Source organism: Podarcis gaigeae (genome assembly GCF_964106915.1).
Source record: "Podarcis gaigeae genome assembly, chromosome: 3".
Classification (NCBI taxonomy): Eukaryota; Metazoa; Chordata; class Lepidosauria; order Squamata; family Lacertidae; genus Podarcis; species Podarcis gaigeae.
Window position 1 is genome coordinate 103043099 of NC_139680.1, and position 27478 is coordinate 103070576.

At 47.7% G+C, this 27478-nt stretch overlaps 1 protein-coding gene across 1 annotated transcript in view; it reads left to right on the forward strand.

The window, feature by feature from the left end:
• Positions 1 to 27478, forward strand: part of TTC7A (tetratricopeptide repeat domain 7A) — a 195547-nt gene that overhangs the window by 108446 nt on the left and 59623 nt on the right. The window contains exon 16 of the mRNA XM_083733245.1: positions 20552 to 20668. Coding sequence (XP_083589371.1) covers positions 20552 to 20668 — 117 coding nt within the window. The remainder of the gene's footprint in view (positions 1 to 20551; positions 20669 to 27478) is intronic.

Consider the following 27478-nt stretch of genomic DNA (forward strand, 5'->3'; position numbering starts at 1 on the left):
GAGCAATGGATCCAAACTACAAGAAAGAAGATTCCACCTAAACATTAGGAAGAACTTCCTGACAGTAAGAGCTGTTCGACAGTGGAATTTGCTGCCAAGGAGTGTGGTGGAGTCTCCTTCTTTGGAGGTCTTTAAGCAGAGGCTTGACAACCATATGTCAGGAGTATTCTGATGGTGTTTCCTGCTTGGCAGGGGGTTGGACTCGATGGCCCTTGTGGTCTCTTCCAACTCTATGATTCTATGATTCTATGATTCTATATTTTCCCCTTCCAATTCCTGCTTCCTAGCAGAGGCAACTGTATCATATGAGAAATATATTTAATTCCAAGTGCACACCTCATGATTTTAGAGGTGTACTATGAAAATGTAGTATGTGATGAGCAGGGCCGGATTTAGGTTTGATGAGGCCCTCCTAAGCTACTGAAGGTAATGGGGCCCTTTATATGTCTAGCTGTCAACAACAAATTGTTGCTGTTTTTTGTGTTGAATATATGCTATATGCTAATTTATGGACCTAATAGGTATCTAAAGCCATTTGCACGTAACAAAATATGTATTTTATCAAAGTAATTGTTGAACTGTTCAATTGAAATACACTGAAAAACACTGTTGCTAGGATGTAGGTTTTATTTTATTTGTTTTTTATCTTATATTTTGGAAATGTACATCCAGGGTTTTTTCCCTTTAATTTTTTTGGGGGAGGGGGAAACCAAGAGAGTGGAGCCCTAAGCTATACCTTGTTTAGCTTATATGTAAATCCAGCACAGGAAGTGACACGGGTGGCGCTGTGGGTTATACCGCAGAGCCTAGGACTTGCCATTCAAAAGGTTGGCGGTTCGAATCCCCACGATAGGGTGAGCTCCCGTTGCTCGGTCCCTGCTCCTGCCAACCTAGCAGTTCGAAAGCACCCCAAAGTGCAAGTAGATAAATAGGTACTGCTCCAGCGGGAAGGTAAACGGCGTTTCCGTGTGCTGCTTTGGTTCGCCAGAAGCGGCTTAGTAATGCTGGCCACATGACCCGGAAACTGTACGCCGGCTCCCTTGGCCAATAAGGCGAGATGAGCGCCGCAACCCCGGAGTCGGCCACGACTGGACCTAATGGTCAGGGGTCCCTTTACCCTTTACCTTTACCTAAATCCGGCACTGGTGATGAGGCTCTGAGAGATTGTTTTATCTGTAGCAGTGACTCCTGAACTCCACCCACCCACCCAGCCCACGTGGAAATTTATTGGAGGACCACTTAATCTTTTGTAGCAATTGGAATGTACTATATCATCTGGGAAGAATCCTTGGGGCCAGATAAGAGTCTTCTAGGGCCACATTTGGTTAAAGGAGCTATTTTTCTCCACCCTAGGGGTAGACAGATCAACAGTCACACTCAATGCAAGGTAGTTCCCTCTATGCAACCGAGAGAGGGAGAAATATCTCTTTGCATCAGTTGGGAATCCATCTTAGGTATGCCATAAGGCCAGCGAAGAGCTCTGTAGACTTGCTAAGATTTCATTTTTAGCTCTCTGGCAATTACTGCACTGATTCATTAAATTCTGAAAGAAAGGGTTACCTTCTCCAACACATACAAGAGGGTTTCAACTGTGTCTGCTGTTTCCCTTACTTGGGAATGCGGAAAATATGGCAGACAAACAAGGGCTTTTGACGTGGCCTGCTCCGAGGCACTATTATCAGCTGAGTGCTCTCCCTACGTGACTAATGGCACGTAGGAAATAGAATAACGACGAGGGTGGCAAGGGTGTCACATCAGCAGAAGCTGTTGTGCGGAGGAGCGCAGGCCAGCCTAATTCCATCTCCCTTCTTGGCTCAGATTTAGAGCTGCAGGCTGTGACCTCAGACACCTTGCAGATCTGCTGCAGGGCTCTGGAGACAGTCAGGACAAAATTTCCTTTTGCAACAAGGCAGCTGCGCTTTGGACGTCTGTATGCACAAGGCAACAAAGAGCTGCAGAGCCGTTTAGTATCTGGGAAAGGCTTGGTGCTAAACTCCCCACCACCAGGGCAGCTTGCTTCTTTTCTCTGTTCGTCTGTTTTAGATCTCTTTCCTAATCCTCTCGAGGGAGATGATGCAATCATATTTCATTGCACCCTCTCTTTAAAAAAAAAAATTATTAGCCGACCAATCAAATCAAATCAAATCAAATCAAATCACATAAATTCCGAACCACAAAGCCGAATTTTAAATTTTTCTTGAGGGGACCCATATTTCAAGTTCCGAAGGGGGATTCCGATCATCTTGCTACTGCGTTAATATCCAAATCAGTCCAAATAATGTTCATAATTCTATCCAGTCTTATCTTGCTGTTTCCACATCTCATCTTGTTCGTATATTTTTTTATTTATGATCTCTTCTGATAGTCTCCTTAAGCCGATAAATACCAATTATAATCCTGTGTGATTTTTTCCTTTCGTCCAATCCCCATATCAAGATGGTTTCCATATATCATCGCTTTCATAAATAACATCGCTCTTTCCATCATTAATTTCTCAGATCTGTCGCTCTTAAGTCCCTCTGAGGAGTCTCACCCATAATATAAAAACATCTCTGTTCCTCCTCCCAGACTTAAGTCCTCCGACAGAACTTGCCAACATGGCGACGGTATTTTTAACTGCGTCATTCCAAAGCTCTTATACTTTCCACGCTCTTCTTGAAACATGCTTTGGTTAGAAAATTATCTCCACACAGACATAAATCCACAGCTTAAGTCATTAAAACGGCATTTCTGACTTGGGGGGGGGGGGATTCTTGTTTAATCACGTAGAGTAAAGAAAGGAAAGTTTTTTCCCCCTCCCCCATCCAGTCCCTTTGCCATACCGAGCCTTGGTGATCTTCTCATGATTTATTCTTGTTCCTCCGACTCATCTTGTTTATCAGAGATCTCTTCAGTTAGCAGTCTTTACTCCCCCTCCTTACTTGAAATATGTGCATTCGCTTCCTCCTAATTGTTTCTTTTGAAGTTATTGCAGCTAGAGGCACGGATCAGAGACAGCGTCCAGGAGCGCCGAGATCCACAGGAGGGCTTTCTGCCTAGTGCCCCCATCCCCACCAATTCAGGGGTGGTGTAGGGCACAGCAGGCAAGGGCAGCCCCCCCACAACCTTGGGGGGGGGTAGGGAAGCTATTTACTCCCATCACAGCCTCCTAATTACCTCGTGTGGGTCGGAGAGGTGTTATTGTCAGCCATCTTCCGATGCACCCCTAGTGGCCCCTCTCAGTGCACCCTCTCAGTGGCAAACCCTTTGAGCGGAAGAGCCACAGCTCAGTGGTGGAGTATCAGGCTTGTGTGCAGAAGGTCACAGGTTCAATTCCCAACATCTCCAGGTAGGGGTCGGAACAAATCCTGGTTGACACCCTTGGGAGCCACTGCCAGTCAGCCGAGCTGCATAGACCAGCTTTCTGTGCTCCTAACCCTATGAAGCAAGGTAGACAGAGCATGACTGACAGGTCAAAGGCTGCACTGAGCAGATATTTGAACAACAGAAGTGGGTTCTGATTGGTCAGAATATGTCCCGACCTCATTGTAGTTTTATTATTATTATTATTTGGAGCAAACTTTTTTTCTCTTGCTCTGGAGGGTAAGACTTGAGCCAATGGCTTCAAGTTACAAGAAAGGAGATTCCGACCAAACATCAGGAAGAACTTTCTAAGAGCTGTTTAACAGTGGAACTGTCTCCCTCAGGAGGCTGTGAACTCTCCTTCCTTGGAGGTTTTTAAGCAGAGGCTGAATGGTCATTTCCCATCTTCAGTGGGAATGAAGTATTATTGAAAGAATTAGCACCCGTGCTTTTTGTTTGACTCAAATCAGTGGTATATTAAAACAACAACACCCTTTTTGCTGTTGGAGAACTTCCCATTTAGTACTTGTCCCATAGCCTAATAAGAATAATAATAATAATTTATAATAATAATTTATTATTTATGCCCTGTCCATCTGGCTGGGTTTCCCCAGCCACTCTGGGCAGCTCTCAACAGAATGTTAAAAATACAATAAAACACCAGACATTAAAAACTTCCCTAAACAGGACTGCCTTCAGATGTGTTCTAAAAGTGAGATACAGTGGACGCTCGGGTTGCGAACGTGATCCGTGTGGGATGCACATTTGCAACCTGCAGCGTTCACAACCAGCAGCAGTGCGTCTGCACACACACGAGTTGCGATTTGGCGCTTCTGTGCATGCGCGACCGCCGAAACCCAGAAGTAACCGGTCCGGTACTTCCAGGTTTCGGCGGGTTCGTAACCCGAAAAAACGCAACCTGAAGCGTCTGTAACCTGAGGTATGACTAGTTGTTTATTTCCTTGACATCTGATAGGAGGGTGTTCCGCTGCCGAGAAGGCAGGGGCGGAGGAAGAAGGGTGTGGTGGGTGGGGCCGCCCCGGGTGTCACCACTGATGGGGGTGACAAAATGCCGGGCGGCATTCACCGCAGGGGCTGCCGCGCACCCGAGCCACACGTCTCTCCTGGGAGGGACATGGTGGCTTGGGCATGCACAGGCTCCGCGCTGCCCAAACTGTCCACCCGCAGCCTCCCCGCCCCCAGCTGTACGGCAGCTGAGTGGGAGGAGGCAGGCAGACCCTGGAGGCCCCACGGTGCACCCCACTCCTATGGGCGGATCGCCCCGCCCCTGGGGTTTGCCACCCCAGGCAGTCGAGTGGCTTTCTCCACCGCTGCAAGAAGGCCCTCAGATGTCTTCTAAAAGTCTGGTAGTTGTTGTTCTCTTTGACATCTGGTGGGAGGGTGTTCCACAGGGCGGGTGTCACTACCGAGAAGGCCCTCTGCCTGGTTCCCTGTAACCTGACCTCACAGTGAGGAAACCACCAGAAGACCCTTGGAGCTGGACGTCAGTTTCAGGACTGAACTATGGGGGTGGAGATGCTCCTTCAGGTATAGCCTTGGATTTCCAGAACCTTCCAGTCATGGTGAAGGAATCCATATGGTCTTTCACCCACGAAGCCAACATCACATGCTATTAAATTATCATGGGCTGGTTTGCTCACATACCCTGTGGGTTCACTTCCCACCCCCGCCCCCAAATACCTCCAGACTTTGAGATTTTGCAGAATCTGCTGCTAACTCTTTCTTGAGCATGGAGAGTGAAGAACTGGCTCTCAAAAAGATATTAGTGCATAGATGATGCCCTTGTCATAATAACAAAAGTCCAAAAATAGTAACCAGGAGGTGACTTTGAATAATTCACATGATCTGAACGCAGCACATGGTGTATTTTAAAAGGTAGAAGTGAACCTGTTAAGCTGATCTTCCTTTTTGTGCTTGGCAAAGCTATATCTTGGGTTGTGGTTGGTTTCGTTTTTTAAAAAATATACTTTTCTAGTGGGAAAGGGGAGAGAGCATATCAAGACAACTGGGTCACATCTTCACTATGCACTGAAAAAGCATTGTCGTACCACGTTAACAGTCGTTGCTTCCCCCAAAGAATCCTGGGAGTTGTAGTTTGTTAAGAATGCTGCAAGTTCTTAGGATGCCCTTATACACCTTCCAGAGCTACAATTCACATAGTGAAATGTTTCCCAGACTTGGGTCTCCCGCTGCTTTTGGACTACCATTCCAATCATCCCTGACCACAGGTCTTGCTAGCTAAGGATAATGGGAGCTGTAGTCCAAAAAACAAAAACAACTGGAGACCCAAGTTTGGAAAACACTGACATTAACTATAAGTCCCCTCTTCCCAGGGAACTCTGGGAATTGTAGCTCTGTGAGAGCAGTAGGAGTCTCCAAACAACTCTCAGCACCCTCAACAAATGGCAGTTCCTGGGATTCTTTAGGGGAAACCGTATGACATCATACGGTTAATGGCAGAATTATACTTAACTATACCTGGCTGACTATTAAAAATTATTTATTACTAAACGTGGGTGGTGCTGTGGGTTAAACCACAGAGCCTAGGACTTGCCGATCAGAAGGTTGGCGGTTCGAATCCCCGCGACGGGGTGAGCTCCCGTTGCTTGGTCCCTGCTCCTGCCAACCTAGCAGTTCGAAAGCACGTCAAAGTGCAAGTAGAGAAATAGGTACCGCTCTGGCAGGAAGGTAAATGGCATTTCCGTGTGCTGCTCTGGTTCTCCAGAAGTGGCTTAGTCATGCTGGCCACATGACCCGGAAGCTGTATGCCGGCTCCCTCGGCCAATAAACCCCAGAGTCGTTTACGACTGGACCTAATGGTCAGGGGTCCCTTTACCTTTATACCTGGCTGATTATTAAGAATTCTTTATTACTAAAAGATAGGAGGGGAGAGAGGCAGGAGAATTCTCTATTGCTACTCTGCAAGGATTGTTTACTAGTTAGTATTTCTCCTCCCTGCATAATTTATGCAGATATACTATAAATATTCTGTGGCTTATCATTTGTGCACACTTCAACTCTGCTTTTGCCATGTGCCTGAAGATTCCAGTCTGCCTCCCTTATTTGTCTCTCTGTGTGTGCAGATATGAGGTGACATTGGTCCTGAACTAATACCATCTTCACTTCTCCAGCATTCTCCTATATACATTATCTGATTTCCGCAGCTCCCGGAACATGATGTCGCATTTATCTGTGACATGGTTTTGCTGCCGAGATACATATGAGTCATAAGATAGCAGCTGTAAGAAACTATAACTCCTTCCTTTGTACGCGGCCTGACAAAGGGGATAATTGTTAATTTCAAATGGTAGAGCAAGAAGAGACATCAAAGGGCACCAGCGGAGCTGCAAACATTAATCAATTGAACTGGGTGATTAATAATCTCAAGCTCTGGTGGCAGATCAAAATTTGGCTCTCAGTCAGTGACGCTACCCAGAAGGAAATATTCCAGTGATAGGGAACTGTTACAGAGCCTGTGAGTTTTCTCCTCCCTGCACCAAATGTGATATTTTGCTGTAAGGACGGTAGTTGCATCAGTGTTCCGGGCACCTATAGATGATTCATCCCCTATCATTTTTATTTTCTACCCATTTTTATTTTTATTTTTTTTAAGCATTTGTCCCCACCCTTCTTCCTATTTTCTCTCCTTGGAAGCTGTGATTATTATTTTTCTTCCAAGCATCCGTTCATATCCTGGTAGCAAGGATATTTCTTCCTGATTCCATTTTGTGAGATGCTCTGGAATAAAAAAGACACGGCAGATGGGCACGCATACGTGTGTACCTGAGTTGTTAAGGATGCAGGTCTGTCATCCACACCTGACTTGTGACCCTGGAGTATTTGTGGCAATGTGTGAGGCCAGGAAGAAAGGGAATCATTGGATGCAGGAATATAAAGGGAGAAAATCTCAAAGGTGCATGAAAGACAAGTTGTTGCCTGGTGCATTTTGAGTGTTAAATGTCTGAGGGCTTGTGTCAGACTGTGTACTTTTGAGGAGAAGCCAGAACTATTCCCCATACTGTCTCAAAACGAGTTTAATTTGAGATACTGTGTAAGACTGTTCTGAGTTTTAATACTCTAAATTCTTTGGGGAAGACATGATCTTCTATGCAACTTTCAGGTCTCCTTCCTTTTTGTGTTTACAAAAGTGAAACTGCGTCAGACCACAGCACGACAGTGTAGCATTTCATACTTAAAGGTAAAGGGACCCCTGACCATTAGGTCCAGTCGTAACCAACTCTGGGGTTATGGCGCTCATCTCGCTTTATTGGCTGAGGGAGCCGGTGTACAGCTTCCTGTTCATGTGGCCAGCATGACTAAGCCGCTTCTGGCGAACCAGAGCAGCGCACGGAAATGCCGTTTACCTTCCCGCCGGAGCAGTACTACTAGCACTGGCATGCTTTCGAACTGCTAGGTTGGCAGGAGCAGGGACAGAACAATGGGAGCTCACCCCATTGCGGGGATTCGAACCACCGACCATCTGATCAGCAAGTCCTAGGCTCTGTGGTTTAGCCTTCATTTTAAAAAAGAATATATTGTGAACTACCCTGAGATCATTGGATAAAGAACAGGATAAAAATCTAAATCAATTGATTAAAATACTTAGCTTCACTGTATTCCAGTCTGGCTTCAGGCCTGGTCACAGCACTGAAACTGCTTTGGTCACCTGGGTTGGTGACATTTATTGGGAGAGAGATGAGTTTAGTGCAGCCAGGAGTTGCCCTATTAATCCATTCCACACCTTCCCCTAAGAGCATCACGCTTCATACCTGCTCTTTTTGATAGACCAGATTCAGGTTTCCATTCAAGCTCCTGGCAGGCTGCCTTTATAATCAAGGAAGGAAAGGAAAACAACCAGGCTCCACGTTTTCTCAGCGAACGATTTTGCTGCATGTTGCCACAGGCTTAAGCTCCACAAAGTTGCCCTTGTTCCCTTGGCGGGGCCATAGCTTGACATGAACAGTTTCTTGTGTGGCATTATAAAGTCAGGCTTATTTCAGGAAGCAAGGTGAAAAGAGCAGGTTTGTTTATGTCACATCCTGTCTAACGTATAGGTTTAAAGAGGGTCTGAAAAGGCTACGAGAAGCTTCCAGAAATCTCTAATTAAGCTGAAAATCAGTTTCGGCTTCACCCGTTGGAAGCTGTCTTGCCCTCAAAGAAACCTGTGTTCAAACTTGAGAGTAAACATTACTTTTAATGCACGGTTAGGGTTGAGGAAACCTGTCAAAGTGACTTTTAGCTATATTTATTGAGGTTATGTTTCAGGAGGTATTTACATAGGACCATCCTATTCAGTAGGAAAATAATAATAATAATAATAATAATAATAATAATAATAATAATAATAATAATAATTTATTATTTGTACCCCGCCCATCCCCGCCCATCTGGCTGGGTTTCCCCAGCCACTCTGGGCGGCTTCCAACAGAGATGAAAAATACACTAAAATGTCACAAATTAAAAACTTCTCTGAACAGGGCTGCCTTCAGATGTCTTCTGAATGTCAGGTAGTTGTTTATCGCTTTGAAATCTGATGGGAGGGCATTCCACAGGGCGGGTGCCACTACCGAGAAGGCCCTCTGCCTGGTTCCCTGTAACTTGGCCTCTCGCAGTGAGGGAACCGCCAGAAGGCTCTCGGAGCTGGACCTCAGTGTCCGGGCAGAACGATGAGGGAGGAGACGCTCCTTCAGATATACTGGACCGAGGCCATTTAGGGCTTTAAAGGTCAGCACCAACACTTTGAATTGTGCTCGGAAACGTACTGGGAGGCAATGTAGGTCTTTCACGACCGGTGTTATATGGTCTCGGCGGCCGCTCCCAGTCACCAGTCTAGCTGCCGCATTCTGGATTAGTTGTAGTTTCCGGGTCACCTTCAAAGGTAACCCCACGTAGAGCGCATTGCAGTAGTCCAAGCGGGAGATAACCAGAGCATGTACCACTCTGGCGAGACAGTCTGCAGGCAGATAGGGTCTCAGCCTACGTACCAGATGGAGCTGGTAAACAGCTGCCCTGGATACAGATTTGACCTGTGCCTCTATGGACAGCTGTGAGTCCAAAATGACTCCCAGGCTGCGCACCTGGTCCTTCAGGGGCACAGTTACCCCATTCAGGACCAGGGAATCCTCCACACCTGCCCGCCTCCTGTCCCCCAAAAACAGTACTTCTGTCTTGTCAGGATTCAACCTCAATCTGTTAGCCGCCATCCATCCTCCAACCGCTTCCAGACACTCACACAGGACCTTCACCGCCTTCACTGGTTCTGATTTAAAAGAGAGGTAGAGCTGGGTATCATCTGCATACTGATGAACACCCAGCCCAAACCTCCTGATGATCCCTCCCAGCGGCTGCATGTAGATGTTGAAAAGCATGGGGGAGAGGACAGAACCCTGAGGCACCCCACAAGTGAGAGCCCAGGGGTCTGAACACTCATCCCCCACCACCACTTTCTGAACACGGCCCAGGAGGAAGGAGCGGAACCACTGTATGACAGTGCCCCCAGCTCCCAGCCCCTCAAGACGGTCCAGAAGGATGTCATGGTCGATGGTATCAAACGCCGCTGAGAGATCCAGCAGAACTAGGAAACAGCTCTCACCTTTGTCCCTAGCCCGCCGGAGATCATCAACCAGTGCGACCAAGGCAGTTTCAGTCCCATGATGAGGCCTGAATCCCGACTGGAAGGGATCCAAATGGTCCGCTTCTTCCAGGCGTGCCTGGAGTTGTTCAGCAACCACTCGCTCAATCACCTTGCCCAAGAATGGAAGGTTTGAGACTGGGCGATAATTGGCCATCGTGGCCGCATCTAAAGATGGTTTTTTAAGAAGCGGTTTAATAACCGCCTCTTTCAGCGGGTCTGGGAAGGCTCCCTCATGGAGGGAAGCATTCACTACCCCACGAAGCCCATCGCCCAGTCCTTCCCGGCTAGCTTTTATAAGCCAGGATGGGCAAGGATCCAGGAGACAGGTGGTTGGCTTCACTCGTCCAAGCAGCCTGTCCACATCCTCGGAGGTAACAGATTGGAATTGATCCCACACAACTTGACCAGACAGGACTCTAGCACTCTCCCGCCCTGGCCCTGCTCCCACGGTGGAGTCTACTTCTTCCCGAATCTGAGCGATTTTATCTGCAAAAAAATTTGCAAAATCATTGCAGGAGAACATGTGGCCCGTACTGGGCCCCGATGTTACAGGTGGTTCTGCTAAATTGTGAACCACCTGAAAGAGTCTCCTGCTGCTGTTTTCTGCAGATGCAATAGAGGCGGTGAAGAAAGTCTTCTTCGCCGTCGCTATCGCCACTTGGTAGGCTCGACGTTGAGCTCTAACCTGTGTCCGGTCAGATTCAGAATGAGTTATCCGCCACCGGCGCTCTAGCCATCTCAACGATTGTTTCATTGCCCTCAGATCCGTGGAAAACCACGGGGCTCTCCGGGCTCCATGCAATCGGAGAGGGCGCTTCGGAGCCAAACAGTCAATAGCCCTGGTTAACTCCACATTCCAGCGGGCCACCAGGGAATCGGCTGAAAGGCCATCAACATGGGATAAAGCATCCCCTACCACTCTCTGGAAACCATTTGGATCCATTAAGTGGCGGGGGCGGACCATCCGAATCAGTCCCACCTCCCTGCAGAGGGGATGGGTCGCAGAGAAGTCCAGTTGCACCAGGAAGTGGTCTGACCATGGCACTTCTTTCGTTTCACTTTTACTTAGTGTCAGATCACCAACATCCGTAGAGGTAAACACCAGGTCCAAGGCATGTCCGCGGCTATGGGTTGGGCCAGACTTATTCAGGGACAGCCCCATGGAGGCCATGCTTTCCACGAAGTCCCGAGCGGCCCCTTGTAAGGTCGTGTCGGCATGGATGTTAAAATCCCCTAGGACAACCAAGCTAAGTGTCTCCAGGAGAACATCTGCCACGACCTGAAGCAGCTCGGGCAGGGAATCCTTGGTGCAGCGGGGAGGTCGGTACACCAAAAGGAATCCTGTACTGCCCCTATTGCCCAACTTCCAGAACATGCACTCAGAAAACTGGGTCTTCCCAATAGGACGCCTGGTGCAAACTAATGACTTCCTAAAAATCACTGCAACCCCCCCTCCCCGCCCACATGACCTGGGTTGCTGTGCGTAAGAGAAACCTGGTGGACAAGCAGTGGCAAGGACAGGCCCATCTGCTTCATCCAACCAAGTCTCTGTTACACATGCCAGGTCAAGTCCTCCATCCATGATCAAGTCATGGATGGCAGTGGTCTCCCCGCAAATCAATGGGACCCATAAACAATATAACAAGTAGAAGGTGCTATTGAAAGAAATAGCAACACTCACAGTAATAGATGAAAAACATTGAAATGAATTACAGAAAAGCACGTGAGGTACACTCCTGTAGCAGAAGACTCTTGTGGTAATCAACAAACTACTGAATGAGCTGGGGGGGGAGTCAACCTATGGAGCTAAATTACACCCCCCTTAATTTTGTCTGAGGTTTAGTGTAATAGGGAGAGAGTTCTTTGGTGTTTCTAATTATGTAAGACAAGACAGGACCTCTGTACCCTTAATACTTAAGGAAGGAGGGAATTTCCACAGGTGTAGCTTCTCATACTGTGGACTGAGAAAAGTTGCTCCTCCAGCGCCATACCTCCTTGCAGGCAGTTGGTCCAGGCCAGCCTCCCACATGTTGGTGTCCACCAGATGTTGGATTACAACTCCCATCAACCCCAACCACCATGGCCAATGGTCAGACAACACGGCCATCAGCTTCCAGGTTTCTTTAGCCTGGAAAAGAGGAGACAGAGAGGTGATATGATGGCCATCTTCAGATATCTTTAGGGAAGCTTTTAATGTTTAACAGACTACAGTGGTACCTCGGGTTACATACACTTCAGCTTACATACACTTCAGCTTACAGACTCCGCTAACCCAGAAATAGAACCTCGGGTTAAGAACTTCGCTTCAGGATGAGAACAGAAATCATGCTCTGGCGGCGCGGCGGCAGCAGGAGGCCCCATTAGCTAAAGTGGTGCTTCAGGTTAAGAACTGTTTCAGGTTAAGAACGGACCTCCAGAATGAATTAAGTATTTAACCCGAGGTACCACTGTACTGTATTTTAATACTTTGTTGGAAGCTGCCCAGCCAGAGGGGCGGGGTATAAATAATAAAGTATTATTATTATTATTATTATTATTATTATTATTATTATTATTATTATTATTATTTCTGAAGGGCTGTCACATGGGAAAGGGAGCAAGCTTGCTCCAGAGGGTAGGATTCAAACCAATGGATTCAAGTTGCACAAAAGGAGATTCCAACTAAACGCCAGGAAGAATTTTCTGGCAGTAAGAGCTGTTTGACCATGGAACAGTCTCCCTTGGGAGGTCGTGGACTCTCCTGCCTTGGAGGTTTTTAAAGCAGAGATTGGGGGGGGCATCTGTCATGAATGTTTTAGTTGAGATTCCTGCATTGTAAGGGGTTTGACTAGTTGACACTTGAGGTCCCTTCCAACTCTATGGTTCTCTGTGTGAATGGGGCGAATGAGTGAAAAGACACTTTTCCAACAGTTTCGTCATTTCTACTTTTGCCCTCCACAAGGGAGAGCTACATGAGTGGTGCTTCCCAATCACCCACATCTCCACTCTCATGAATCTGAGAAATTTTGGGAACATTGACTGATGCTCAGATAGCGCTGTGGTCTAAACCACTGAGCCTCTTGGGCTTGCTAATCAGAAGATCGGCGGTTCGAATTCCTGCGACCAGATGAGCTCCCGTTGCTCTATCCCAGCGCCTGCCAACCTAGCAGTTCGAAAGCACGCCAGTGCAAGTAGATAAAAAGGTACCGCTGCAGCAGGAAGGTAAACAGCATTTCCATGCGCTCTGGTTTCCATCACGGTGTTCTGTTGCTCCAGAAGCAGTTTAGACCTGCTGGCCACATGACCCGGAAAGCTGTCTGTGAACAAACACCAGCTCCCTTGGCCTGAAAGCGAGATGAGCACCGCAACCCCATAGTCGCCTTTGACTGGACTTAACCGTCCAGGGGTCCTTTACCTTTAGTATAAAGAGCTGCATACTAGGGAGCAGGAGACAGTTGTGATCTCAGCCTTTGGTCTATGGGGAATTGGTTTTTTTTTGGGGGGGGGGAATAGGACACTGCTTTCTTGATACCTTCCATGGGAAGGTGAAGCAGTTCATATCTTCTGTCTCCTTTGCAAAAGAAGCATTATACTTCCTGGAATCTGAAGAAGGCCACTGATTTGCTTCCCTCCCCCCCCCCCCAATTGTGCCAAAGCAATACGAAGAACGAAAGAGGTAGTTTTGATTTACTGTGAACATAAATACTTTGTGTTCCCTGTCATTTTAAACAAAGAAGGAACTGAATGCAGCCCAGAGCAAGGGGCAGAAATGTATGAGCTTTTGAAATGGTCTAATGGGATTTCAAGGTATGCAAATACTCTGGGCCCAGATGGGAAGACAGTGGCAGCAGGAAGAACTTCTACACCGAGGGAACAATTGGAATCAAAAGTACGGTTAATAAAAAGCAAGTGCTAGCGAAGATAATGAGAGGGTACTAGAATACCTTTTGCATAAAATAATGGGATTTTAGGGAGCAGTTCTGTTGCCAGCAGCGTGAGGGAAAAATCATCTATTCACATTCAACGTTTAAGACTCATCTATGCTAAATGTACCTACTGCGTTTTTATTTCCACCACTCTTGGGTCTTAGGCAGTATACAGGGTGATAATGACCCATTTTGTCCTCATAACAGCCATGCAAAGTGGACTATGCTGAGGTAGAATGAGACTCAGTATCACTCAGTGAACTTTGTGATTGGATGGTGATTGGAATCCAGACCTCCCCTGTCCTCCTCCATCCTTTCAATCATTTGTTGTTGTTTAGTCGTTTAGTCGTGTCCGACTCTTTGTGACCCCATGGACCAGAGCACGCCAGGCACTCCTGTCTTCCACTGCCTCCCACAGTTTGGTCAAACCCATGCTGGTAGCTTCGAGAACACTGTCCAACCATCTCTGTCATCCCCTTCTCCTTGTGCCCTCCATCTTTCCCAACATCAGGGTCTTTCATACACCAGCTCATAACCACATACCCAAAACAAAAGAATTGCCATGAAAATCTCTGAAACGAGAAGTAATTGACTATAGAATTAAATTAAATAACAAAAATCAAAAAAGCGTTTCAGCCCTACTCTTGAGTTTGTTTAAAATCATTTAAGGTTTATAATTTCTTTATTTCCTTCTAAGGAAACTGATTAGTTCAGTGAAACAAGTTTTGTAGCCAGCATCTTGTTAAGTCTTTGTTTAATTCTAGGTTGATTTTTCCTTAATTTTTTAATTTTTGTTATTTAATTTAATGCTGTAGTCGATAACTTCTCGTTTCAGGGATTTTCACGGCAATTATTTTGTTTTGTGTAATTTCTTGGTTCCGTGACTGTCTTTTTTTCACTCATAACCACATACCAGCCTCATCCAACCTGGTCCCTTCTAGATATTTCGGGCTACAATCTCCCACCATCCCTGACTATTACCTATATTCACTGCAGCTTATGTGAATTGGAGCCCAAAACACTTGGAGAGCATATTGTTAGGGAAGGCTATTTATGTTCTTGACATGCTCATCACATTCCCATCATCTTGCCCAGTAGCGTCTCAAATACCGTTTCCTCCTTTATACTGAATAATGAGCCAGTAAAAAAGAAGAAGCCAGGGATTCATTTTAGGTTTGGAGGTTTTTCTAGCCTAAATGTTACTTGTTGCTTCCAGGCTGATCTAGAAAACAATACAACATAGTAAGTAGGGTTGCCATATTCCCAAAAGTGAAAATCCAGATGGAGTTGTTGACCTTTTTTTTCTTTCTTTGTAGTCAAAAGCTGTTCAGCTTTCTTTATTCTTATTTTGTAAAAAAAAAATAGCCCAATAGCACTTACTATTAAGGCTGCCATATATCTGGGTTTCCTCAGACATTTTGCAGATTCAGGAAATATCCACCCAGGCGCCATTTTTCTGAGCAATTCCTGGACATTTGGCAGCCCTAATAGTATGTGACTATCTTACGTTAGAGAACAAACAAGAAAATATATTCCCCATCCAGTACTTTTATGGACACAAGAAGTATCAATACTTTATGGACGCTCAACCCCCACCCCTCCAAATTATTTTCCTCCATGAAACCTATAATATATATACAGTTATTAAATATACATGTGTGTGTTTAGCTTTGATAAATCCACCTCAACACTTTAATGGTACCACTCAGAGTTAAAAGGTCATGTGGAAATTAAACCGGCCGTTAAGACTGAGTCATGCCAGTTGACAGAGTTAACGCTTTGCCCAGAAGTTCTCTTTAGTGGCATAAAGCCAGATAAGGAAGAAGGAGAAGGACGGGGACAGAGGGAGGGTATTATTATTCACACAAATACAAGGCAATGCGCAGAGGAAACCTGGAGCGGTACTAGGGAAATCTCTAACAGAGAAATATTATTCTACCTTCCAGCTTCACTTCTCTGTAATATATGCTCTGCACACCCATATCTATAAAATAACACTGAGATTTCCTTCAGGGCAACCCAAATTATTCACATGGTACTACAGAAGTGGACTTGGGGGACGCAGGGTAGGGGACATTCAAAACCCTCAGATAATCCAAACTCTAGTCAAGTGGCAGCTCTTAATTTTAAATACGTGTACAGAGTCACTTGTGAACTTTGAAACAAACCATTATTAAATAAAATGTATTTTCTGATCAATAAATGCCTTGGGAGTCCATGCATGCCTAGCCTTGTAAAAGTGCTCGGAGGTTATTTCTGCATTTCACAAGATTGCATGTGCCGCATGATTGTAATCCAACCTCAAAGCGGTTTGCAAAAAGGGTAAATAAAATTATCTGCCAAAAACAGCAGTTAAAACAACTATTTAAAATATCCACCAGATAATTAGAATTGATGAGAATCTGAAAACCAAATTAAAACGTGTGTCAACATTGTACATGCATGTCTGAACAATCAGTGACCGTCCTTGTAGCTAGCTGGAGAGATCCATTTCTCGCAAATGTTCAGTCTCTAAAATTCAACCAATCTTCCACTGCTGAGTGACAATTTCATTATTCCTATGGAATGGTGCTGTCATGGGAGGCCATGGGTGGGAAGAAGCAATCTTTCAGGTAAGCAAATGCAATTTGACAGGGCTGTCTATGTTTCAAATGCATGACATTTTAAGCACAGCTCTGTCGCCTTTCCTTTTCAGTGGTGCTTAGTGCTCAACTCTAGTTCTTGCTATAACCGCTGCAACTGTGGGCAGCGAAAGAGATTTGGAATGCAGCAGCTAGAACAGCATATTTTACTTGGCTTAAAATTTAATGCTCTTGTTAAAGCTTTGTGTCGATGTTGCATTGTGCTAGTGGCAGAGGCAAGGGTTCTTCTTCTTTGGCGAACACTCGTAGCTGAGTAAGATTGTCTTCCATAAACACAGTTTTAAGTGACTATGGAGGCTAATTATGGATCCACATGTCCTTCCACAGTGGGGACATAGATTTCCGGGCGGGAGTTGATCACGGTGTGGATTTGCCAAGCATGCCTTCCTCTTAGCACATTTCTCCCTTGTGTCCTGAGTTCGAGTGTCTTCAAAGCCCATGACACCTTTGGTAAAGGCAGTTCTCCAACTGGAGCGCTCGCAGGCCAGTGTTTCCCACTTGTCAGTGTTTATACTACATTTTTAAAGATTTGCCTTGAGACAGTCTTTAAACCTCTTTTGCTGACCACCAGCATTACGCTTTCCATTTTTAAGTTCGGAATAGAGTAGTTGCTTTGGAAGGCAATCATCAGGCATCTGCACAACATGACCAGTCCAACGAAGTTGATGTTGAAGAATCATTGCTTCAACACTGGTGATCTTTGCTTCTTCCTGTACACTGATAGTAGTTCGCCTTTCTTCCCAAGTGGTGTGCAAAATTTTTTGGAGACACCGTTGGTGGAATCTTTCAAGGAGTTGGAGATGGCATTTATAAGTGGTCCATGTTTCACAAGCATATAGTGAGGTTGGTAGTACAATAGCTTTGTAAACAAGCATTTTGGTTTCCCTGTGAATGTCCCTGTCCTCAAACACTCTGCAGTTCAATCCGGAGAAAGCCGCACTCGCAGAACTCAGGCGATGCTGGATTTCAGCATCAATGTTGGCCCTTGTGGAAAGATAACTGCCTAGGTAGGAGAAGTGTTTGACATTTTCCAACATTACACCATTGAGTTGGATTTGTGGCGCTGCAAAGGGGTTGTTTTGTACTTGTTGGTGCAGCACTTTGGTTTTTTGGATGTTGAGTGATGGGCCAAGCTTTTCATAAACTTCTACAAAGATATTTAGGATGGTTTGGAGGTTATCCTCTGAGCGTGCGCACACTAAGTTGTCATCAGCATACTGAAGCTCTAGGACGGAAATTACAGTAACCTTACTCTTTGCTTTCAGCCTGCTCAGATTGAAGAGCTTTCCATCTGTTTGATGTATGATTTCTACTCCGGTGGGGAGTTTCCCTTCGACAAGGGATAACCTAATGGTCATAAAAGGCAGAACCAGGCACTACCAAGCACCAGGCGCTACCTTTCCTCTCCCCACCCATCAAATGCGGAAGATGAATATAGGACTTGTTAGTTATGCCAATAAATAAGAGCAGATAGAACAGAACAAGATGATGGAGGATATCTGCGTTTCCTAGGTGTGCCTGTATCTTGGGTGCTGTTCATCTGTAGTGGATGTGATGTGACTACCAAGTTCTTTACAACACACAGCACATATTAGGAACTTTGTAAAGGCAAAAGATTTATACAATCTGAAGGGAAACCAAGTTGGCTAAAATGTATAAGAACAGTACTGATATATGTTGGAGATGTAAAAATGGGGTAGGCACATTTATACACATGTGGTGGGAGTGTAAATGGGTAAGAGAATTCTGGGATACCATTTATAACAAACTTTTTAAAAAATGTTCAAAATTCTCTTTCATAAAAAACCCCCTGAAGCTTTCCTACTTGGTATTATGTCCAAAGAAATCAAGAAAACTTTTAGACCATTATTTATGTATGCAACCACAGCGGCAAGGATTCTAATAGCCAAGAATTAGAAACGTAACAACATCCCCACCAAAACAGACTGGTTAGCAAAAATGATTGAATACACTGTGCAAAGTTAACAGGGAGAATAAGAGGAAACACTACTCAAAAAATTAATAAGGAATAGCTAATTTTTAAGGAATATCTCAAGAAATATATATAAATATATAGAAAAGGTAAATCCATAGCTGTCAGCTTTTCCCTTTTCTTGCGAGGAATCCAAATCAGAATAAGGGAATTTCCCTTAAAAAAAAGGAAAAGTTGACAGCTATGGGTAAATCTCCTGACAGATATAGAATAAATCTAGAAAATAGAGGAAATGTAAAACAAAACTAGCATGGAAAAATGGGAAATCAGAATAACAAAATGAAATGCGTTTAAACTATTAAAATTGTAAAATAACACAATGAGAGGAGTTGGAAGTCAATACTTATGGGGTATCTATGTTGGATGGTAATGTTGATAGGATTGTGGCACAGATTATGAGGAAGGCTGCCTCCCATGGAAAGTCACCTTCCGTGAGTTGCAAGGCAATGGAAATAATGATGGAGAGGGTTGAAACTAGCACACTTCCTCGTGTGTTTACTGTCCCCTTTTCATAATGCCTAAAGAGGACTGTAATGAATAAGTCACCCATGCCAGGGTTCTACTTTGAAAAAACCTGGCGAAAAAGACGTGGGAATTGATCGTATGCATATATGGATATATTATATGTGAACTCTTCGAATCACAACTTACCCTGTGTGCCTGGTGAAGGGATGTGTGTCTGTTTCCGTGTCGTGCATTTGGCATTCCTGCTTGGCAGGTTGAACTGCAACCTCATTTGCAGCTTGCAAAGTAAAGAGTCATCTGGAAACTCTGGCATCTTTGAGGAATGATAGTGACATTCCACTAACCTTTGAGGAGCTGAGATAACATTCTTTTTAAGTTCTCTACTTTGGGGCAGAGTGTTCCAGGTCTCTCTGCTGGCTAATGCTGGAAGGGATTCTGCCAGCAGCCGTTCCATCTGGCCACACATTCAGCTGGTGGTCTTCACCAATGGAGTGATGCTGGGACCACGGTCCCGGATGGGTTTTGGATTGCAGCCCATTGCTTATTTCAATGAGTAGCTTTTAAAAATATATATTAAAATGTTGTATTACTGTTCTTTGAATTAAAGAATGGGTGGCAAGCCTAAGGGAGCAAGGGGTCTGGTTTGCACCAATACTTTGTCTTTAAACTTGTTCCTGATAATCTTGGAGGCTTTTTCATTTAAGTACAGCCATACCTTGGTACAGATGCTTCAGGTTGCTTTTTTTCAGGTTACGGACTGCCGAAACCCAGAAGAACCGGAACGGGTTACTTCCGGGTTTCGGCGGCCGTGCATGCGCAGAAGTGCCGAATTGCAACCTGCGCGTGCACAGATGCGCTGCTGAGGGTTGCAAACGTGCATCCCGCACGGATCACATTCGCAACTTCACACTCTTCTACCCATTTGGAGGAGCTGTTTTGTTTGCAGTACTAAAGTGCAAAGAGAAAGAGAGAGAGAGAGAAATTAGAGTGTTTGCTGACAGTGGAATTACCTAGAAATCAAGTAGGACCTGCAACAAAATGTTACAGCGGGAGTTCTCCTAGTTAGTTGACCATGCCTTGTCCTATTCCATTCCACCACCAACAGTTTTTTGTTGCCATCGCTTTCAGACATTTAGTATCTCCTAGAGCAGAGATGGCCAAACTTAGCCCTCCAGCTGTTTTGGGACTACAACTCCCACCATCCCCAGCTAACAGGACCAGTGGTCAGGAAGGATGGGAATCGTAGTCCCAAAACAGCTGGAGGGCCAGGTTTGACCATCACTGTCCCAGAGCATTATAGTTTCCCTCCTGTCTTGTTCTGATCCATCCCTCTCGCTTCTCAGTGGGTCCATTTTGGCTACAAGTTCACCCAAGTTCACTATTAGCGTATATGATATAGCGGAAAACCTGGAGATTCATTGCTAAATCTGGCATGGTGGCAAGGCCCTAAGCTCCATCCATTCATAAGTGGAAATGCTTCCCTTGATAAAAGACGTGCCTGTAAAATGAAATCGTAATTTTCTTCCCTTTCTCTCTGCCCTTCTTGCAGTTTACTCTTCACCAAAGTGAAACTGGAATTGATCCACAAGGGCCCAGAAGAAGCTCTAGTGACCTGTAGGCAAATGTTGCACCAATGGCAGATGCTTCATAACGTTTCACAGCTCAGGTAAGAGTTTGCCTCTAATTGGAGTTGCTTTTTGTTCTCTCTGAGGTTGCCTCATCTGTACCACTATGGATAAATTATCTTATTGCTTTTATTGATTGAAGTATACCCTCTGGGTGTGAGCTTAACCTGTAACGTAAAAGTTTTTCCAAGTTTATTTTGATGCCATGTGGATGACTACATACAAGACCTAACATATGTGCATGTGTTTGTCTTGGAAGAAAACACTTTATGTATGGTTAAATTATTTTTTTTAAAAAAAAAATCAATACTGTTTGAAAGGTTAGGTTGCACTCTTCTCCTTGATATGATGGTTTTCTGTGGGTTCTTACTGTGTGGAGGACCATCACATCATGTAACCCCCTCACCTGCCGTCTGAAGTGGCACAGCCGTAACCCAGGCTTCCCACTTTAGAGAGAACTAGGCATTAACTGTCTTTGTAATGATATGTTGAAGCATGAACAAGCCAATGTGCATGCTCCTGAAGAAAAGATGGTGCTTTTCTCCTCCTCCGGTCCTCATACTGTCATGCTGCTGTAAGCTAAACCAGGGTCTGACTAACTGTTATGTCTGAACCTGGGTGTCAGGGTTTCAGGGACAGAGAGCGAGGGGGAGGGGTCCCAGGGTGACGAGGAAGAGGACGACGACGACCCGAGGTTGTCAGTGAGTCCGTCAAGTGAATCCGAGGATTCCCAAAAGGGAGCCCCCCTGGTCAGGCCAAGGGGCAGTAGAGAGGGAAGCAGTCAGAAGCAGGGGAACGAAGAGGGAATCCCCAGTGGGGGTTGGAGATCGGGACCGGCCTCTCCGTCGGAACGGAGTGAAGGGGGTGGAGTTGCCAGTGTGTCAGAAAGAGCAGAACAGGAAGCAGAGAGGGGAAGGAGTTCGGAGCAGAACGTCCTGCCGGAAGGGGAGGAGTGTAGTACCGAGAGTAGCGTAACGGTCGAAAGGAAGGTCAGAAGCAACGTACGCGCGCCAAGTTCAAATGTGGAGGCGCGCGGAAATGAGGAGAGCCCTGAGGAGGAGCCTGGTCCCAAAGCACGAAGGAGGGGGGAGCAGGCGTCAGAAGACTCAGCCTCGGGGGAGTCCCGGAGGGAGGGAGCACAGGGGGGCAGGAAGACCCTGCGGAAAAGGAAGGAGAGGAAAAGGTGGAGCAGTACAAGCCTCTTAAGCTGGTGCAGGGGCGGGACTGACTCAGAGGGGACTTCTAACATCTAAGGGTAACAGATCCTGAGCCACAGAGCTTGGATGTAACGACAACAATGTTCTTCAATAAAACCTTTTGTATATAACTTGGACTGGACTATGGTCTCTTGTGAGCTGGGACCTCGGGTGGCTCTGACAGTAAGTCCCCTCCCAAAGAACGCAAAAATTTTTTTTGCAAAGCTCACAAACGGTGACAGCCATGAGTGCGGAGGATCAGCTGACAGCACTGCGAACTACAGTTTCCGAACTCACCGCTGCAGTCCTTGCGTCTCAGAAGAAGCATGACGAAATGGAGAAGCGCTGCCAAGACCTGCAAACAAGGTGGGAGCGTGCAAACAGGGAAGGGTTCCCAGGGTCCAGATCAGAGGGAATTGGACTTGGAAGGCGGGGGGGCAGCCTAGTCACCCACTTCGATGGGAACCTGAAGCACTACCCCAGTTTCAGAGCAGACGTTTTGTATGCATTGCACTTGCTTCGTCATGACTTTAAAGATGAGGAGGAGAAAGTGGGGTTTATTGTTTCTCACTTGTATGGGGCGGCCAGAGACTGGTTGCGCAATTTGTGGCGTGAAGATGGCCCTGCCCGCCGCGATTCTGATGAATTCATTAAAGCGATGGATGCCTGCTTCCAGTCAACCGTAGATTTGGATCTTGCACGCAGGGAGATATTTGGACTGCGGCAAGGCGAAGCCACTGTGCGTCAGTACCATTCCAGATTTTTTGCTTTACTGACTGCGTTACGCTGGGAGAAAGACTGCACACCTGTGAGGGATTTGTTCTGGGAGGGTCTCAGCGATCCCATAAAGGACGAACTTGCCAGGGGAGACAGACCTCAGACCCTGGAGGAGGTGGTGCAGAGGGCTCTGGCGATTGGGATACGTCACGAGGGACGTCCTTGGCACAATGAGGAAGAACGTCAGGTGCGTCCACCAGCGAGGACGTCTTCTTTCATCCCCAGGGAGTTCAGTCAGTCACATCCCTCGCCGCTGGGGAGGCAGGGGGAGGAGCCGATGGAACTTGGTGGTGCTAAGGCTCAAGCAACAGCCAGAGCCCCAGCTTCCGGTGCAGTAAAGGCGAAGCCTCCTAGAGGGACCAGGAAGTGTTACGTTTGCGACAGTGCACTGCACATGGCGAAAGAGTGCCCCCAGAGGCTCCAGAAACACACTGCAGCTTTAGCAACGGTAGCAGCAGAAGTGATCCAAGGAAGAGGAGTCTCAGGGAAACGAAAGTGCCTGGCTGTAAGCACGAATGCTGGGGCTCAGCCAGGCGGATCTATAGAACAGTCCCCAGCGTCTTTGCAACCCACAGACCCTTTACCACCCAAGCCAGCGGTGCAGCTCACCGCAACACTTCAGTTGCCAAATGGGACCACCCTAGAAGTGCCCCTCACGATCGATTCTGGGAGCAACGCCGATTTCGTGGGGATGCAATTCGTCAAGCAGCATCGCATAGCGCTTCTGCCCGCCACAACGCCTCTGAACGTAGTCACGGTGGATGGCAGGAAATTGCTTGGAGGGCAAGTTGTGCAACAGACACCTCCCATGGTGATGCGGATAGGAGATCACCGAGAAGTCATTAGCTTCAATGTCACCCACCTGTCTGACACGCCTATAGTATTAGGCATGAGTTGGCTGGAGAGACACAGTCCTGCTGTAGCGTGGTACCAACGCCAGATCACCTTTTGCTCATCGTACTGTGCTCAAAATTGCATCCAGTCCTGCCAGGAGGAGGGGGCTGAGCACCAGCTGCGACTTGGCATGGTGCAGGCAGTACCTAGCAAGTACGAAGGGTTCCTGGAGGTTTTCTGCGAGAAGGAAGCTGACCAGTTGCCGCCCCACAGACCTTATGATTGTGCCATCGACCTGGTGCCGGGGGCGCAGTTGCCGACTGCAAAACTGTATTCCATGTCTGAGGACGAGATGCAAGAGCTCAGGGAGTTCATAGAGCACAATTTGAAGCGTGGATTCATCCGGGAATCGAAAGCAGTGGGGGGCAGTCCTGTGTTCTTTGTAAAGAAGAAGGACACGCCCCAAAAAAGACTCATTGTGGATTATAGGTTCATAAACAGTATGACCAAGCCCAAGGCCTTCCCCATGCCCAAGATAGATGATCTCCTAGCAACCGTGAGGAAGGGGAAGATCTTCACCAAATTGGATCTGCGTGGAGCGTATAACCTCATACGCATCCGGGAGGGCGATGAGTGGAAGACGGCCATGTTCACGCCTCTGGGCACGTATGAATACAGAGTTATGCCGTTTGGTCTCCAAAATGGATCTCACGTCTTCCAAGACTTTATGCATCACGTGCTAGCGGGACTTCTCTACAAGAAATGTGTGTGTTTCCTCGACGACATCCTGATCTTTTCGGAAACGGAAGAGGCCCATGAGAAGGACGTAAAAGAAGTCCTGCAGAGACTACGGGGGAACAGGCTCTACGCCAAGTTAGAGAAGTGCCAGTTTGATGTGACGGAGGTGGATTTCCTAGGCTACAAGCTGTCCGACAAGGGGCTCGCCATGGACAGCGTCAAGGTCCGCGCGGTGTTGGACTGGAAGAGCCCACGCAATCGGAAGGAAGTCCAGAGATTCATCGGCTTCGCCAACTTCTACCGCAAATTCATCAGAGGTTTTGCAAAGGAGACGGCAGCGATCACGGACACTCTGAGTTCCAAGAAGAAGAGGTTCGTGTGGACGGAACAGGCGGAGCGCTCTTTTCGGAAGCTTAAAAGCCTTTTCGCCTCCGAGGAGCAGCTGCTGCACGTGAATCCAGGCAGGCCCATGCGAGTGGAGACCGATGCGTCAGACAGAGCGGTTGGAGCTGTACTCCTGCAAGAAGATCCACATGGAAACTGGAGACCCGGTGCCTTTTACTCCCGAAAGCTCAGCAAGGCGGAGCAAAACTACACCATATGGGACAGGGAGCTGTTAGCCATTCACGCAGCTTTCAAAGCGTGGCGACACTTCCTCATAGGAGCCAAGCACACAGTACAGGTCCGCACGGATCACAAGAACCTAGAGTATTGGCGCACGGCGAAGCTCCAAAGCCAGAGACACATGCGCTGGGCGAAATTCTTCGCGGATTTCGACTTTCGGATAGAGTACATCCCAGGAGATTCCAACGTTATAGCCGATGCGCTATCCAGGAAACCGCAATATCTCGATGAAGCGGCGCCAGTAGCAGCCAAGCACATTTTCGCACCGCAGGCGTGGTCGTGCGCTGCCATCGCAGTAGATCTGGACGTGGTGCGACGCGCGTTGCAAGTGGATCAGTTCGCACAGTCCAAAATGGAGGAGTTGCGCAGAGGTGTGCAGAGTGGAGAAGAGTTCCAACTGCGCGACGGACTGCTAACTCGCAAAGGTGCCCTCTACGTGCCAAGCGACGAGCTTCGCGCAAAGGTTCTGCAGCAGTTGCACGACGCCCCCAGTGCTGGCCACTTCGGTAAGGAGAAGACAATAGAACTGGTGGCAAGGGACTTTTGGTGGCCCCGGATGCGCGGAGAGGTAGCGGATTACGTCGCCAGGTGTGACACTTGTCAGAGGTTCAAGCCAGTACACCAGAAGCCAGCGGGGCTGTTGGAACCGCTGGAAACGCCACAGCAACCGTGGGAGAGGGTAGCCCTGGACTTCGTTACTGACCTGCCCAGCTCCAGAGGGAAGACGGCGGTACTGGTGGTTGTGGACCTGTTCACCAAGATGGCGCACTTCATTCCGTGCGCAAAGGTGGCGACGGCGGAACAGACTGCCAAACTCTTCATTGATCACGTGTTCAAGGTGCATGGGCTGCCGCAGTCCATCCTGTCCGACAGGGGGCGCCAGTTTGTTTCCAATTTTTGGCAGAAGCTTTTAGGTATCCTGAACTTCAAGATCAACCTTACGTCGGCGAGACACCCACAGACCAACGGCCAAGCTGAGAGGGTCAACGCGATCATGCAGCAGTACCTGAGATGTTACGCCAATCAGCGACCCGCAGCTTGGGTGGACTACCTGCCGATGGCAGAGTTTGCCTATAACAACACGAAGCACGCGTCCACGGGGGTGACGCCGTTCTTCGCGAACAACGGTCGGCATCCCAGAACCTTCCCGGGGTTCGGGGCACCGAGAGAGGGGGTGCCGCAAGAAGCCGACCAGTTTGCAGCGGAGCTGCAGGAGGTGCACGAAGAGTTGCGGAGACATTTGGAGCTGGCCAAGCAAGCATATAAGGTGCAGGCAGACAAAAACAGGAGAGCGGGGGAGGAGATCCAGGTGGGGGACTGGGTGTGGTTAGCGGCCCAAGCGATGCCAGCCAAGTCGTTGGCCAAGAAGAAGCTAGGGCACAGGCAGTTAGGGCCGTACCAGGTGGAGGCTAAGATCAACCCTGTAGCCTTTCGACTAGCCCTCCCCGAAGGTTCCAGAGTGCATCCGGTATTTCACAGGTCGGTGCTCACCCCCTACAAGGCACCGCACAGGTTTCAGGAGTCTGAAACAGTCCCGCAACTACACACTAAGTCACAGGAGAGGGAGAGGGCGCCTAGGGCCGAACCACTCAACGAGGTCCCAGAAATCCTGGACTCGAGATGGGGGAAAGAGGGGGTAGAATACTTTCTAGCCACAGAGGGCACTCCAGCCAGTGCCAACGGTTGGGTGCCGGGCTACGCTTTAGACAAACCTCTTCTAAAAGACGAGTTCCATGCCCTTTTCCCGCATAGACCCATGCCAGCCGAGTACTTTGATGACTGGCTCTTTACGCCCACACTCTCAGACAGTACTTTCCGGGGTTTTTCTTCAGCCGAGGAGAGAACGCCAGAATCTAGCCCGCCCAGGGGATCGTGCTCAGGGGTGGACACAGAACCCTCTTATTGGTGGGACGAGCAACCAGAGGAGGACTGGCGCAGGAAATGGCTGACGGGACCTTGGCCGGCAGCACCAGACGAGGTACCAATGGAAGAGGGAGAAGAGAACACTTTGGGTCAAGAACCCGAATTCGAACACTCATACACCGAACTGCAAGCAGAGGATATGGAGGTACACAACCTGTATCCTGCATCCACCTCCGAAGAGCTGCAGCTCCTACAACCTGCACCCGATGGGCGGGAGGGGGGAAGGGGGGGCTTCGAGGGGGGATGGATGTCAGGGTTTCAGGGACAGAGAGCGAGGGGGAGGGGTCCCAGGGTGACGAGGAAGAGGACGACGACGACCCGAGGTTGTCAGTGAGTCCGTCAAGTGAATCCGAGGATTCCCAAAAGGGAGCCCCCCTGGTCAGGCCAAGGGGCAGTAGAGAGGGAAGCAGTCAGAAGCAGGGGAACGAAGAGGGAATCCCCAGTGGGGGTTGGAGATCGGGACCGGCCTCTCCGTCGGAACGGAGTGAAGGGGGTGGAGTTGCCAGTGTGTCAGAAAGAGCAGAACAGGAAGCAGAGAGGGGAAGGAGTTCGGAGCAGAACGTCCTGCCGGAAGGGGAGGAGTGTAGTACCGAGAGTAGCGTAACGGTCGAAAGGAAGGTCAGAAGCAACGTACGCGCGCCAAGTTCAAATGTGGAGGCGCGCGGAAATGAGGAGAGCCCTGAGGAGGAGCCTGGTCCCAAAGCACGAAGGAGGGGGGAGCAGGCGTCAGAAGACTCAGCCTCGGGGGAGTCCCGGAGG